The sequence below is a fragment of the Gavialis gangeticus genome, unplaced genomic scaffold, assembly GCF_001723915.1.
Source record: "Gavialis gangeticus isolate Ggan-Ray unplaced genomic scaffold, GavGan_comp1, whole genome shotgun sequence".
Taxonomy (NCBI): Eukaryota; Metazoa; Chordata; order Crocodylia; family Gavialidae; genus Gavialis; species Gavialis gangeticus.
In genome coordinates, this window is record NW_017729031.1 from 59738017 (window position 1) to 59753202 (window position 15186).

At 39.1% G+C, this 15186-nt stretch overlaps 1 protein-coding gene across 1 annotated transcript; it reads right to left on the bottom strand.

Moving 5' to 3' along the window:
- Positions 1-4048: 4048 nt before the first annotated feature.
- NFE2L2 (nuclear factor, erythroid 2 like 2) lies at positions 4049-11897 on the bottom strand. Its single transcript, XM_019522999.1, has 4 exons — positions 11628-11897; positions 11335-11430; positions 10492-10674; positions 4049-6633 (listed from the first exon to the last, which is right to left on the bottom strand). Exons 1-4 carry the CDS (start codon positions 11892-11894, stop codon positions 5419-5421), a joined length of 1761 nt encoding a protein of 586 aa, XP_019378544.1. The 5' UTR covers positions 11895-11897; the 3' UTR covers positions 4049-5418.
- Positions 11898-15186: the final 3289 nt, after the last annotated feature.

Sequence of the window (15186 nt, forward strand, 5' to 3'; positions counted from 1 at the left end):
GAATCAACAAGCCTCTCCCCAGCTTCATACTGGAGGTCTGAGCAGTCATATGGCTGTTTTACATAAAGTGCAACTCCTCTTCCTCTTCTCCCTTGCCTGTCCTTCAAGAATAGTTTATATCCATCCATGACAGTGCTCCAGTCGTGCAAGCTATCCCACAAAGTCTCTGTTATTCCAGTTGCATCATAGTTCCATGACTGTGCAAGGACTTCCAGTTCATCCTGCTCATTTCCCAGGCTCTGTGCATTTGGGTACAGGCACCTGAGTTGATTGCCCTGATAGGAAGTATAAGAGGACCTCCCTTGTTGCCCCCTCTTTCTTGTTCTTTCTCCAGGTCACCTGCTTCCCCACTTACCTCAGAGGTCTGATATCCATCTCTCAGTGAACCTGGTGAGGAGAGCTTTAAACTAGGTTCACAAGGCGATGGAGACCAAAGACTTGAGGTAAGTGGGGAAGCAAGTGACCTAGAGGAAGTACAAGCCATAGGGGACAATAGGAGAGGCCTTTTCATTCCTTCTGAGAAAGTAGGGCAATTGGCTAGTTATGTCATATGTCTGTACATGAATATATGGAGCATGGGAAACAAGCAGGAAGAATTGGAAGTCCTCACATGGTCCCAGAACTATGATGTGATTGGAAACCCAGGCTGGCGGGATAGCGCTCATGACTGGAGCACTGTCACAGACAGGTATAACTTGTTCAGGAAGGACAGGCAGGGGAGAAGAGGAGGAGTTACTATTTATGTAAACAAGCTGTGTATGATTGCTCATAACCAGTATGGAGTTATGAGCTGGCTGGAGACAGGCCTGTTGAAAGTCTCTTGGTTAGGATCAGAGGGGAGAACAACAACGGGGATGTTGTAGTGGATATGTGTTAAGACCACCAGACCAGGAGTACGAGATGGATGAGGCTTTCTTCAAAAAACTAGTGGAAGCTTCCCAGTCAAAGGCACTGGTTTTCATGGTAGGTTTCAATCACCCTGACAGCTACTGGGAGGGTCATACAGCAGGATAAAGGTAATCTAGGAAGTTTTTGGAGACCATTAGGGACAAGTTCCTGGTGCAAGTGGCAGAGAGGCCAAGCAGGGGCCTTACCCTTCTTGATCTGCTATTCACAAATGGGGAAGAATTGGTGGGGAATGTAATAGTGGATGGCAACTTGGGCAGCAGTGACCACAAGACAATTGAGGTCAGGATCCTGAAGGAAGGAAGGAAGAAGAGCAGCAGAGTAAGGACCCTGGACTTCAGAAAAGCAGACTTAAACTCATGCAGTGAACTGATGGGCAGGATCCCTGGGGAAGCCAGTCAGAGGAGAAAGGAGTCCAGGAGAGCTGATGGTACTTTAAAGAAACCTCATTGAGGGCACAGGAACGACCCATCCTGATGTGCAAAAAGACTAACAGCTAAGGCAGAAGACCAGCTTGGCTTAGCAGGAAACTTAAATGAGCTGAAAGACCAAAAGGAAGCTTACAACAGTGGAAACTTGGACAACCTACTAGGAAGGAGTATAAGAGTATTGCTTGGACATGCAGGGATGAAATCAGGAAGGCCAAAGTACAATTGGAATTGCAGCTAGCAAAGGACATGAAAGGCAACAAGGGTTTCTACAAGCATGTCAGCAACAAGAGGGAGATCAGGGGTCCCTTCCTGAGTAAGGGAAGCAAACTAGTAACACATTGCAGGATAGGCTGAGGTATTCAGTGCCTTTTCTTCACAGGTAAGGTCAACTGCCAGACTACTGCAGCTGCACCAAGACCTAAACTATTCAACCTTCATGCTCCAGGAATTACTCCTCACTTATTAGGACAGGGGTAGGTAATCTGTGGCATGAGTGCCACAGGCAGCCTCCATGTGGTACATGTCGGATTAGTGCAGGGAGCAGAAAACAGAGCAGCAGATCATGCATTTCTTCAGTAACATGTCCAAAATTCTCTTGACATTTTATATCTGTGACCCCTCATAAATTAAAGATATATCAAGCAGGCAAAAGATGGGACAATCTACTGAACTCCCGTTCAAATACTGGGCACAACAACATTCACTTATAGGAAGGAAGAATAATTTCCTCTAAACAGAGGGTATCGGTGATATTCTTTGGCTTGTGTTGTTCAAGAGAGAGACTTAATTTAAGGTTTAAGGCCAGGGGGAGCTGCATTTATTAACAGTATATCATTCACTGGTGCTTTTAGGACTGTTGATTTTTGCACCTCTTGTGGGATATGCAAGAGATAAAAGCCACACATCTTGCCTTAAGGGCTCTCTTCATAAATTATGCAACCCTGAGTCCATAGATCTCACAAATGATAATGATATCTATTGTCCTGTAAAATGTTCCTAATCTGGTTTACATAAGAAAAGCTAAAACTTGACATTCACTTGCTGCTTCTTCAATGGCCACAACATTGTGTGACTCAGACAGTCCTGCTACACTGGTACGGACAAAGGCATATCAACTTAATAAACAGGAGGATCTGTTCTTACAATGTTATATTGAATCTCATAATACTTAATGGAGCTTTTAAGGGCTGTTCCTTAAGCATCTTACGAACATGAGAAGCTCTGCTTTAATTTAAAAAAAAGTTTCTATCACTCATGGCAAAGAAAATAATTGTATCTAGCAATTCAGAAGCCTGGAGGCAAAGACAAACCCAAAATGTGATGTTGAAATGTTATGTTTCTTCAAGTAGGGATGATCTACAATATTTAAATACTTGAGGTTGGCAATACTGGATGAATAACTTACCTGCAAGATAGAGGATGCTGCATGACAGCATTGCCCTTTTGTTATTTTAAGGCAGGGGTATCAAACTCATCTAGCCGGAGCCAGATGAGTGATGCAGGGCTGGTCCACAGCCCGGATCAGGCCAAATGACCCATAAACTCCCCTTCCCCCACCACACCACACTGAATCCAGCACCTGCAGAAGCTGCTTCAGGATCCACGCTGCATGTGACACATCCTGGAGCCACTGGGACCAGTACTACATGCAACATGCATCCCAACATGATGGCCCCAGCAGCTAATCTGGACTGCGTGACAGTGCCTGCTCTAACCAATCTGGGATGTGTTGCTGTATGCAGTGCCTATGGATGCCATGTGAAGTGCTGGTACTGGAGTGGCTGGATCAGGCGTGTGCAGTGAGGTTCCCAGAGCAGCTAGAATGGGTGCTGTATGTAGCATACATCCAGACCCCGCCTATGGGGCTGGTCCAGGTCAATTCAGACCCATGGTCACACCAGGGGCCAGATAGTAGGGCTCTGCAGGCTGAATCCAGCCCACAGGTTTGGCACCCCCATTTAAAGGTAAAATAACTGGAGTGGAGTTAAAAGTCAAGGCCAAGATCAGGCACTCCACAGAAAGCCATAAGGCTGCTTTTTAATATCTTGTAGAAGGACATAGCTTAAGGGCTGACTTAAGGTTATGGCTACACTGCATAATTTACTTAATTTACAGATAAATGAGATAACTTGGATGCCAAGAACAAGAAAGCCACATCAGTGTGGAGATCTGTATAGTTTAATTTACCCTAGTTCTTAGTCCAAGAAATGCAATTTCTCAACAGGGCAAGTCAGCATGGAGTTCTGCTTAGATCAGTGTGTGTCTTAATACTGAAAGTACTATAAATGTCCTTGCTTTATGCTGTGCAGCATCACATAATGTAAATATCTCCAGGCCCAGGACCAGTTTAGAATCAGGAGACAATAAAAGTACAGTGGAGAACCTCAGTTTGTTGTGTATGAGATGCAAAAAGTGATTTTTAATGCTTCACTAACAGCGTACAGAGATGGGCCTGCTCTGAGGCATTCACATTCTGAATATACTAGGCTGCCTCAGCATTTGATAACGTATCTTGAATTCCTTTGTTTTTTTATCTTTGGATTATCCTTAATACCCAACCACAGCAATGCTCACTAGGAGTAGAAATCTGTGTTCTGTAAACTGCCTTACTAGTCTCCCTTTTGTTGTTGTTGCTGTCATTACAAAGGATTTATTCAATCATGAAATCCATAAACAACATGGACTTGTACAGATTCAGATTATATTGTCAATTACACAAATATGGTATTTTTTATTTTAGAAGAAATGCTGAATGAATGTAGGTATTTAGCATCAAGTGTGGTCATGGCATAGTTAAAACTGCAACGTATAACATTATCTTCAAAGGTTATAATCTCACCAGAAGCACTTTACTGTCAGTTTAAATAAAAAGTTACATGTGTTATTGCTTGTATAATAAGCCTTGCAAAATCTTGAATGGAACTTGATATTTGTACTGGCAAAGTACATTGTGTGAAATATCAAAGAAATACAGATCTGGCTGATTAGGAGTTTAATCCTGAAGTTGAAATTATAGAGAAAATATTTCAAATCTATAATTTTTTGTGGGCTTTAAAATACTGTCCTCAAATCCAGCCAGATTTTAACCATCCAGACTAGTGCACATCACAAAGGAAACAATAAATGTTTCTATATATAATATATGATGTGTTTTCTGTATTTAAATAAAATCCACTGTGGCCTGGGTTCAGTGAGACTATAGAAATGTAAACAAACAGTATTACTCACATGTCCAAATTCTTTATGCCCCTGTAATTCAGGCTTTCAAACTCTAAACACTCCCTATTCAATAAAGTGGTTAGTCCTAGATAATGTGCTATGAATTAAAGCTCTCATAATGAATTTGTTTAATACGTTTAGTCCAAAGGACAGAATGAAAGGGCATACATTTTGTGTAAACTTATCTTACCATAAGATTACAGCATGTTCCTAAATTAAAATTAAGTTAAAATTGATAAATTAGGTATGAATTATTTTTATAGGATTGTAGCCTTCAAATGTACTTCCCATAAATAGGTAAAAGTGAAGTACAGTAGAAGCTTAATGAACTATTAAAACCAATCAAAATCATACCCTTTATTAAGAGTTGCCCTTTATACTACTTTTTTTATTAAATGCAAAGCAAATAAAAATATATAAGAAAAGTGGCAAACATTATTCAATTCATATTTATAAAAAGTATCAAGTCATACAGTTGGGCTGGCAACAATTGATACTTAAACGGCAAAAATCATATACATATATAATATAAATCTATGAATATAACAAACAAGGGATAGAAACATTATATAAATAAGGTGTCTTTAAATATTTACAGTTATACAGAAACTAGCCAAAGTGGTGCTATAAGAAAGAAATATTGGCTGTTTATAAAAGATATTATAAATTTGCATACATACATACGCATTACACTAATAGTTCTTTAACTTATGTATTTCATATACTAGTTATTACTTTTAGATCTATTTGCATAAAATCATTTAAAAATATGACTATTTTGCATTTCAAGTCACAGGAAAAGCTATTAGTATAACAATAGAAAAACACTAGCTCTGACAATGTCAGCCAGCCTCCCTGCCCTTCAAAATTTTGTCTCTGGCTTCTTGCTTCTAGGAACAAGGAAGACATTGCCATCTCTTGTTTGCTGTAGTGAGTACTCATTAGGAGAGTAAGGCTTTCCATTTTCATCACGTAGCATACTGAAGACCTCAAGATACAAGGTGCTAAGCTGCTTCTTCATTAAGCGGAGGCTTTTGTCATTCTCTCCTTTTTCTTTAAGTAATTTCTCTTTTTCATCCTTGAGATGGCCCAAGTCTTGCTCCAGTTCCACTATGTTTTCCAGTTTCCTTTTACGGCAATTTTGAGCAGCCACTTTATTCTTGCCTCTCCTGCGTATATCTCTAATAAGTGCAAGCTGGGCTTCATTGAACTGCTCCTTAGACATCATTTCATTGAAGTCATCCACAGGGAGGTTGATGATTTTCTCTACAGGGAAAGGGATATGCAGAGCTTTTGCTCTTTGCTCATCTCTTGTGAGATGAGCTTCAAGGTGGCCAGAAGGCTTGTCTTTTGTAAATGGAGCTTTAGGGTGGCCTGGGCTGGCAGGTAGCTCTCCCTTTGGTGTGTTTGCATATTGCAAATCAGACTTTCGAGTGCTTGGCCCCAGGGCAGGAGACATTTGATCATGGCATTGCAATGAATACACATTAACATTGCTCTGTTGCATACTTCCAGGTGCACTGTCCATTTCTTCCATTTCAGAATCACTGTACCCAAAAGTTTTATCTCCACAGACAGATAATTCACCAGAGTATTCAGGTGATGCTGTGCTAGAACTTGTGTTCAGGGAAATACCAGAGTCAGAATCATTACCTTCTGCTGCATTTCCTGAAAGGTCACTGTTGAAAGCTTTACAAAGGGAGAAATCTGCAAGATCAATGGGTTCACTTAGAATATCGTCTAGAGATTGGCTGATAACATTAGGTGCTACTGTGTCACTGCTCACCTTTGTATCAATAAAGGTGGAATAGAAATCTTCACATAAGTCAGACCTTGAAGAGGGAGTAGTATTTGAAGAGTTCACTTTCAATTGACTGAGGTCTTCTGGTGGTAAGATGCTAGAAAAGGGACCCTCCTCAAAAGCATCAAGGAAATCAGGATTGCAGGTAACATCTTTTTCCGTTATAGATAACGAGTTGTAGAAGTTATAGTTATTGTGCATCTCTGTTGGCTTGGCTTCCGGGCTTGCGATAGCATTCATTATTTGAACCAGGTTATCATTTTCAATATTAAGGCACTATATGGGAGGGGAGGGGAGGAAAGGAAAGTAACAAAAGCTTAGCAATAATGGACACATTGATATCAAAACATTTTGATATTAATATTTAACTTATCATTGCTAGATTTCATAAATATAAAATTTCACTTAAAAAGTCAATGTACACATAAAATTGCTATGACACAATGATAGCTTCCATGGCAATAGCATATTTCTAAGATCATTTTTATTACTGAGGCAGGATCAGAAGAAGAGTGTAGCAGAGGATGGCATAATCTGTTCTGAGCACCTGTATTAACACAGCATGACACTCTGGGATTTGTAGTCTTGCCAAAATCATACAAAATAGCTGAAGAAAAGACCTACTGCAGTATTGTTCAACACCATTAATTATTTGGATGATGAGATCAAGCACACACTTAGCAAATTTGCAGAAGAAACCATGTTGAGTGAAATTGTAGATATTCTGGATGTTAAGGCTAGGATCCAGAATGACCTGGATGGAGTGAAGAAATGGTTTGCAATCAATGAGATGAGACTCAACAAGGGCTAGTGCAAAGTCCTGCATTTGGGACTGAATAACTGCATGCACATATACAGACTGGAGAATGGCTGGCTAGGTTGCAGTAATGCAGAGAAGGACGTGGGGGTTATGGTGAAGTTGAACACGAGCCAACCGTGTGCTCTTGTTGTGGAGAAAAAGAGTCAACAGCAACCTGGGTTGTATTAACAGGAGTGTCACTTGCAAATCAAGGGAAGTAATTCTTCTCTATTCAGCACTGGTGAGGCCTCATCTGGAGTCCTCCATCCAGTTTGGGCCCCACACTTCAAAAAAAGATGTGGACAGTTTGTTAAACAATCCACTGCAGGGCAACAAAAATGATCTGGGAGACAAGATTTATGAGGAAAGCCTGAAAGAATTAAAATTATTTAGCCTGAAAAGAGATGATTGAGGGGGATTTGAAAATAGTCTTCAAATACTTGAAAAGCAATTATGTAGAGGATGGAGATGGATTTTTTTCTGTGGCTGTAGGGGACAGGACTAGGGACAATGGCCTCAAGCTGCAGCAGGCAAAATTTAGGCAGGAGATTAGAAGGAACGACTATGAGAGTTGTCTGGCATTGGAACAGACTACCTAGAGAAGTTATGAAATCTCCATGCTTGCTGACTTTCAGAAACAGGTTAGACAGATATTTGGCTGGAATGGTTTAATCAGAAATGATCCTGCCTTGAGCCAGGATGAAACCTGGATGTAGCCTTCCTGCTGTGGTAAAATTGTTGAGATGGACCTGGGGTGCTGCCAAGTTTGGGTACACCTAAAGAACTACTGCTAGTAGTAGGATTATTAAAAAGACTCTTTGATCCATAAAGCAGCTGTTTGATGCAGTGAAATTAAATTTACTATAGAAAACAAGTAGTACTGACAGGGAACTTTACAAACAACATTTCACCCCACATACTTTTAGTTAAGTTGGTTAACAGGCATAAGTACAGAAGTCTATTACATTGATGGGCTTTCATTGGCAATGAAACAAACATTCTTTCCAGTAGGGTAGTAGTATCTTAACATTGACTGAAGGAAGCTGATATCAGTGTGCCTTCTGTTCCTGGAGAAGGAGGCAATTACCAAAATGATTCTGTTTCTCTTATAAAAGGACCACACACTGATTACTTAACTTGTGGTTACACAAGGCCTAAACTACAGTTTACAGGACTGGAGACTGAGTTGGCCTTTTTGTTTCCTGTATATCATTCACCTTTAGGTATCTTGCTTCTGTCTGAAAATGTAGGGTTACCAGAACAATAATATTAGAGAGGTTTTCAGTTTGTTTCCTCTATTTATTTTGCAATTTTCACAGTTGCCCATTTCCCCACTTATCTGTGATGTGTACAAAATATCTACTATGAAAATTAAAAATAAATAAATAAAATTAGGGTTTTAAAATACACAAAAATTAGCAACAAATATATAGAGGCAGAGTAAATGTAGTACTGGCACTGGTTTCTAAATAATTTGTAAGTGGTTTGATTTCAGTTTGATAGTCTCTTTCCACTGCAGTATCCAAAACAAGGTAACATCATTGTGCTGCATAATCATTGTTTCCAAAGCAGTAATTAAAATTAATCCAGATTTAGCTTTTGCAGTACAATGTAGATAAAATCCATTATAGGGGTGCACTGATAAAGATTTTCTTAGCCAATAAGACATTTTAAAAGTATTGATATAAATGAATCTTTTTTTTTCTTCTATTTTTTTGGCAAATTCCAGCAGCCTCCTGAGTCTCATGTATCAGCATCCTGGAGCTTAAAAATAGGGGCAGAGGCACTTGAACTAAAGCTCATTCATTGAATGAGCTTTATTTAAAGTGCCACCGCCCCATTTTTAAGCACGGGGACAGTTTTAAACAGAGCAGAGCTGAGTGGGGTGAGGGCGAATGCAGGCTGCCTGCTGTTTGCTCGGGGCTCTCTGCCCTGCTGCCTGTGCCCTGGAAGCCCCATGCTGGCTGTGTACCCCCTGCTCACCTGGCAACATGGGGCACAACTCGTCACCCCCCACTCCTGCCAGGTGGGCAGGGGACATGCAGCCAGCCTGGGGCTCCCAAGGGAAAGGCAGCAGAGCGGAGAGCCCCAAGCCCACAGTGAGCAGCCTGCATCTGCTCTGCATACATATCTAGGGGCATACCTGCCTCCCCCGAGGATGCACGCAGTGGTAGGGAGCCAATCCCATACACCCTCTAGATAAGCTGCCCGTGGCTCTGTCCCACTCCCTGCCCCAGTCCTGGGTTCCATGTATTGCCCTGCCAGGGCAGCGCCCCCAGCCCCACTCCCTCCCTTACTGTGGAGGTCTTTATCTGCACCCCCTCCCCACTCCCCTATGCCCATTCCCCTCGATAAACTTACTTGCAGAGAGTTGCTTTCCACACTGCCCAGCTGTAGTCCTAGCCACGTGCATGTGTGCAGTCATGCATCTGCATGCAGCACCCCCTGTATCTCACTCCTACCAGCCCCAAGCAGGACCCCTTGCAGGCTAGAACACTGCCAGCCTGCAAGGAGAAACCTGCTGTTTCCCAAGGGAACCCAGGTATCTTGGGGCTGCAGCCAGTGCCCTGGCCAGAAGGTATAATAATCGGTAAACATTAAATCAGCTACAATGGCCAAAAAAAGCCGATAACTGATAATGTCATTTCCCCTTTTATCAATGCCAATCTGATAGACAACCGATACAATCGGTGAACCTCTAAAATACAAGGATCTTTAATAGATTAATTGTATAACTGGGAAATCTGTTCAAAAAGCTTTCAGGCATCAAGTGACCTTCCAATATTTTCTAAAGCTTCTCTTTCCCTAGCTGGAAGTTAAATGCAAATCTAAATGTATGTATTTAAATTTTTTAATTTGCTCATATATAAACCATGTATTCTTTCCCCAATACTATTTAAGCATCATACCGAAAATACTGTTAAGAGAAGTATTTGGGGGGAAAATATAGTTGATATAGATAGGATCGATAAATTTAGAAGTTACTGACTTTTTTGCAGGTTGGACTTTAGTCATGACAGTGCCATTAACAGGTTTATGCATTTAATACAGCTCTAGAACTGATAGAAAAGGAAGCATCATGTCTGGGATGTGTTTGCTTGTGACACTATTTAAAGAACCCATTTCTTTGAAGTCTCCACCATACGTGGATGAAGCATATTTTTAATTAGAAGATCCATTTACTTTATGACATCAAGCACCGATTTACAAAAACTCTGTAAACACCAGCTTGACATGCCAATTACCTACCATCCCTTAAAAAGGTTACTGCCACTGTTCACATTTCTTGAAGGTATTCTCCTTGAATGCCCTTCTATTCCTTCATTAACCCTTACCTGTAGTTCTGCAATGGACAATAATTCTTCCCAAACTTGATTTATGTTTTGTGTGCTGTCTCCATCAGTGACTGGGGACTGAAGGACAGATGACTCGGGTGGCTGAGCCTGATCAGGACTAATAAAGATTGGGTTGCTATCAACCGGAGCAGGAACCAGTGATTGAAACGCAGCTGAAGAAACCTGGAATTTAAAAAAAAAAAAGCATACAATCCAATCTTGCATAAAGTACAAGCTGTTCTTAGTGCTGTCTGTATTAGTTGTTTACTAAATCCACATGTATCCCTTCCAAGAGTAATTTATACACATATTTGCTAGCTTCTGCAAATGTATAATTTACAAGCATTTCCAAGAAAAGTGGCTTTATAATAAGAGAAAGAGAAAACGCTCCAAACAAACTGTCCAAGGGCGTGCCTTCACTGGAAGGGTTAGCTTGCAGCACATTTAGTTAGTAAATTTGAGTAAAGCAACTTGAATCTATTAATGCAAGCTATCTGTTACAAGTTGAGTGTGAACATAATGCAAAACACCACTCTAACACAGTGACTGGGTCACCAGTTGATGAGTTTTGGTCACTCAACATGCTGTATCAATACTGTTCGAGTGTCAGCCAGCACTCAACCTTCAACCCATCCACCTGAGAGGTCAGCTACCTTGGGTTTAATGCTCCACTTAACTGGAGATAGAGATTTTTGTCTGTGGATAGGAGTCTGGTTAAGGGGAAAATTCAAAATATAGCTTGAGTTCAAACTGAACTGCAGACTGAAGGCAAATTATTGTTACCTTAAAAAAAAGAAAGAAAAGAAAAAAGTACCGACATAAAACATTGTACTAAACATTTACCTCATTATCATCTACAAATGAAAAAGTTTCTGCCAGGATTTGCATGCAGTCATCAAAAGACAAGGCATCTGCTTCTGATTTTGAAGTACGTGTATTCTGGATAGGAACATTATGAAAAAGCGTATTAGCTTATTTTTAAATGACTAAAGATCTTCAACTACAGCAAATACAGACTAAACGTTAGTGTTAACCATTAGTTTTACCATTTCTTTTTATTCATGAAAACAGTGTACACACACACACAAACACCTCCCCCCCTACCCCGGTATAAAAGAAAAATACTGCTTTTTTACCTGTGAAAAACTGGTTGGCGCTCTAGTATTTTCTGACTTAATGTGCTGCGTTGGCTGAACGGGAACAAATTCACCTGTTTCTTCATCTAACTGCAACTGAGCCAGTAGTGCTTTTTCTTGCTCTTTCTGAAGCTGTTCTTGTCTCTCCTTTTCTAGTTTCTTTTGCTTTTCAAGTTCATATTCTTTCTTTCGTTGACTTAAATCAAAGACTTCACGTCTTGCCCCAAGATCTATATCTTGCCTCCAAAGGATGTCAATCAAGTTCATGTCCTATCATTGAAATAAATTAGTTTTAAAAGGCAGCCTGCACCATAGCAAAACTCATTTAAAACAACATATCAGGACAATTCTAAACAGGTAAACTCATGTCATTGAAGTGTGTTAATTTAATCCTACCAAATTACTTAAGCAAAACATGGTTCTAAAATACCTTAATCTTTTGTATTAATTACATGCACAGACTGGTTTCTTATTGTTGCAAACATTCTCACTGTCTGTCACACACGCACACAGAGAAATATTTCCTCATAAGGAGTATATCAATAAATCAGCACAGTACAGCTGGAATGGTTAAGAATGCAGTTTGGGTAACATGATTACACACCAACCAGCCAAAAGAGCAGAAGCAACTAATTCCTTCCTAAATTAGCTATTAGAAAACATGAAGATAAAAGGAGACATTAAGAGATCTATGATTTACTTAAAAAATGTTTTCCTCAGGAAAAGAAAGGCACAGGAGTGAAAAGCGTGAGAATGAAAAAAATGAAAAAAAGGTTGCACTAATTTTACAAGAATATGCAATTGGGCAAATTATTTTTGTATACTAACAGAACATTTTCAAGATGACTACAGATACACTGCAAAATGCAGAGTAAAGAAAATAACTATTTCTATTCATTATGGAATAAAATTTTAAAAGATTTGTTACTTCATGCTAGTAAAAATGAATATTACTTACAAAATTTGGGCAAAACCCAGTTTAGAGAGAGACCACTATACACAGGGAAAGATGCAATAAATAAAAAAAAAAAACAACTGTTTGTAATTTAGCCTTAGATTAACTATGTAAGAAGCATCCCCAACCTGGATTTTTATAATTCATGGGTGTCAAATTTTGCATTATGGCTCTTCACAGGTAGCTAGCTATATAGAACTATGAGATTGCAAATTAAATATGCATGGCAATATCTGATTTCCAGAGTGTAACTCTATCAGATCAAAGGATACAACTGAAGTTCCACTATTCAGAAAAAGCTATTTGGTTAGCAGATTTTGTTTGGTTACATTTTCCCTTTTTAGTTAATGAAAACTACATAAATATTTATTTTTCAAGGGTTTAAGCATTCCACATTTTAAAGGTCAAAACTTTGGGTATTTTCTAGAATAAACAGTCTAAAATCTTAACACAACCAAGCATTACATTAATTGAGATGCTAGAACATTTAAGATATGAGATGCTTGTATTTGTAATACAGATATATTTTAAGAGTCTGCACGTATGTTTCAGATGGAATTTCATTTTTCCCCACAAACTACATATGTAAACAGACTAAATGTTTAGCCCTAGGCATCTGCACTGTTTTCACGTGCCAGCCTTTATGGAATCAAATTGAAATTGCTTCAGTTCAGACAGCAATCCCAAACCTAATATAGTTTGCCTTGCCACAACAGGACACCAAAACTTCAAACTATCTTCAGATTGAGGAGCACATTAATGTAAACATAGATCAAACCTCCCTTCCAAAAATAAGACTACTTTTCTATCAACTCCATGGCCAAAGGCATGTGCACCTATTTTCAGATACAAATCAGTTCAGTAGTCTAATCTACCGTTGATATTTCCTTGTTTTTACTTTATTGTCCACTGTTTCAGTTTTATCAATCGTATCATCATATACTAGATTCTGTTTTAACATTGTTTAACCCGATAGAATGTATAATCTTAATATATTTTACTATTTAGCAAAAATAGTAAAATATATCAATTTTATTATGTTTGTTGTTCATTTTATCTTCACAAAAGCTGTAAATTACTACTACTTAGGAACAGAAATAATTATTGCTACTAGTTATTTTAAAACTGATTCGGCAAGCTAGTTAGTATTTCCTCATGCTTTACAGCTTGTGCAAACTACAGCTTGTATAGTTTTAAATCTAAGGCATATTTAATATACCTTGCTGTAAGAGACCAAATCCTGCTTTAATGGCCAGCAATGAAGAAGCTGAAATAATTACAGTGGATGCCCAATATACTGTTTGGTCTTTCCAGATTGGCAGAGTAAAATGAACTCATTAAGTTCTGCAGTAATTGGAGATATTACAATATGGTATACCTTCATTAAGGGCCAGTAGTTTACCAGCTGCTCACTCTATTCTCCTGCAGCAGATCTGAAAATGCTTCCTAGTCTCAGAACATTTGCAATATGCTCTAGATAAAATTGCAGGATCTGGATTTTAAGGCCTATTTCTGAATTATTCACTTACAAGCACCATTACAAATTGTGACTCAAAAGATTTTTTTGTGTGTTATGTGTGAAAACAAGAATCCACAGAGCTTTTTCTCCCTAGCCAACAACTGGAATAGGAGAACTATTAATCAGTTTCAATTTAAATTATAAAAACAAAAACTGGTCGGGAGACATTTGAGGGAAAGTAGCATGCTTTTAATCTGTAGACAGATTCGGCAGAGGTATCAGCCACATTGTGTAGGCCAGTGATTCTCAACCAGGGCACTGCGGTTGAGATCCTTTCAAGACTACAGTGAGGTGTGCAAACATGATTTACCCCAGATAAACCCAGAGATTTCACATTGGAATCCATAGTGTCAAAAACAGTCTGACCTGTTCTGATCTTTGAGCTCTCTGCAACAGAACTGTTCTATTGTTTTTCTGTAGTCTTTCAAAAAATTGAAAATTAAGAACTGGCATTTCTGAGTGCCCTGAATCTATACAAATTGGGAACTACTGGGTTAGCCTTTTATAGTCAATATAAGGAGTCATGGAATGGATCAATCATTGGATGCAAGATCCGCAAAGAAATCCCAGCTGCTTAAAACAGTGGCACAGACAATTCAGTAAGTCATTTTCTTCTGAAATAACATGAAAGGAATGCACAAGTATAGTATCAGGGGGTCTCCTACTTGCTGTCTTTTGGATAACAAGTAATGGTACTGACCCTATTAAATCCTGAATCTCATCGGAAGTTCTCACAAAATGCGAGTTAGTACATAGGTCCTGAATACGTTCTAATCGGTTATGCTGCCCATCTGACTTCTCTCTATTCAAAACTGATGTATAGTGTTCTAAGTTTTGCTAAACAGTTGCTGTGTTTCATTTTGTAAGTGGTTTCTTGTCAGGGGTACATCAATATATATACAGAATACCTATTCTGAAAAAACCTAGACACTTGGGGAGATAAAATTAATTCTGTTTGTATGGCTGATAAAAGGGAATAGGGATTATTTGGTATAAAAGGTTCTATATAAAACATAACAGAGTTATCCTTCAACACTGACCAAAATTCAAGTAAATTCTGTTTTAAAAAAAAAAAAAAAAAAGGG

Bases quoted from the DNA above. Each gene is read 5' to 3' on its own strand.
- NFE2L2 (XM_019522999.1), bottom strand. From the start codon at position 11,894: ATGAACTTGATTGACATCCTTTGGAGGCAAGATATAGATCTTGGGGCA. The intron at 11,431-11,627 runs GTAAAAAAGCAG...GTTCCTATCCAG, and splicing joins CGCCAACCAGTTTTTCACAG to AATACACGTACTTCAAAATC. The intron at 10,675-11,334 runs GTAAATGTTTAG...TTTAAATTCCAG, and splicing joins CATTTGTAGATGATAATGAG to GTTTCTTCAGCTGCGTTTCA.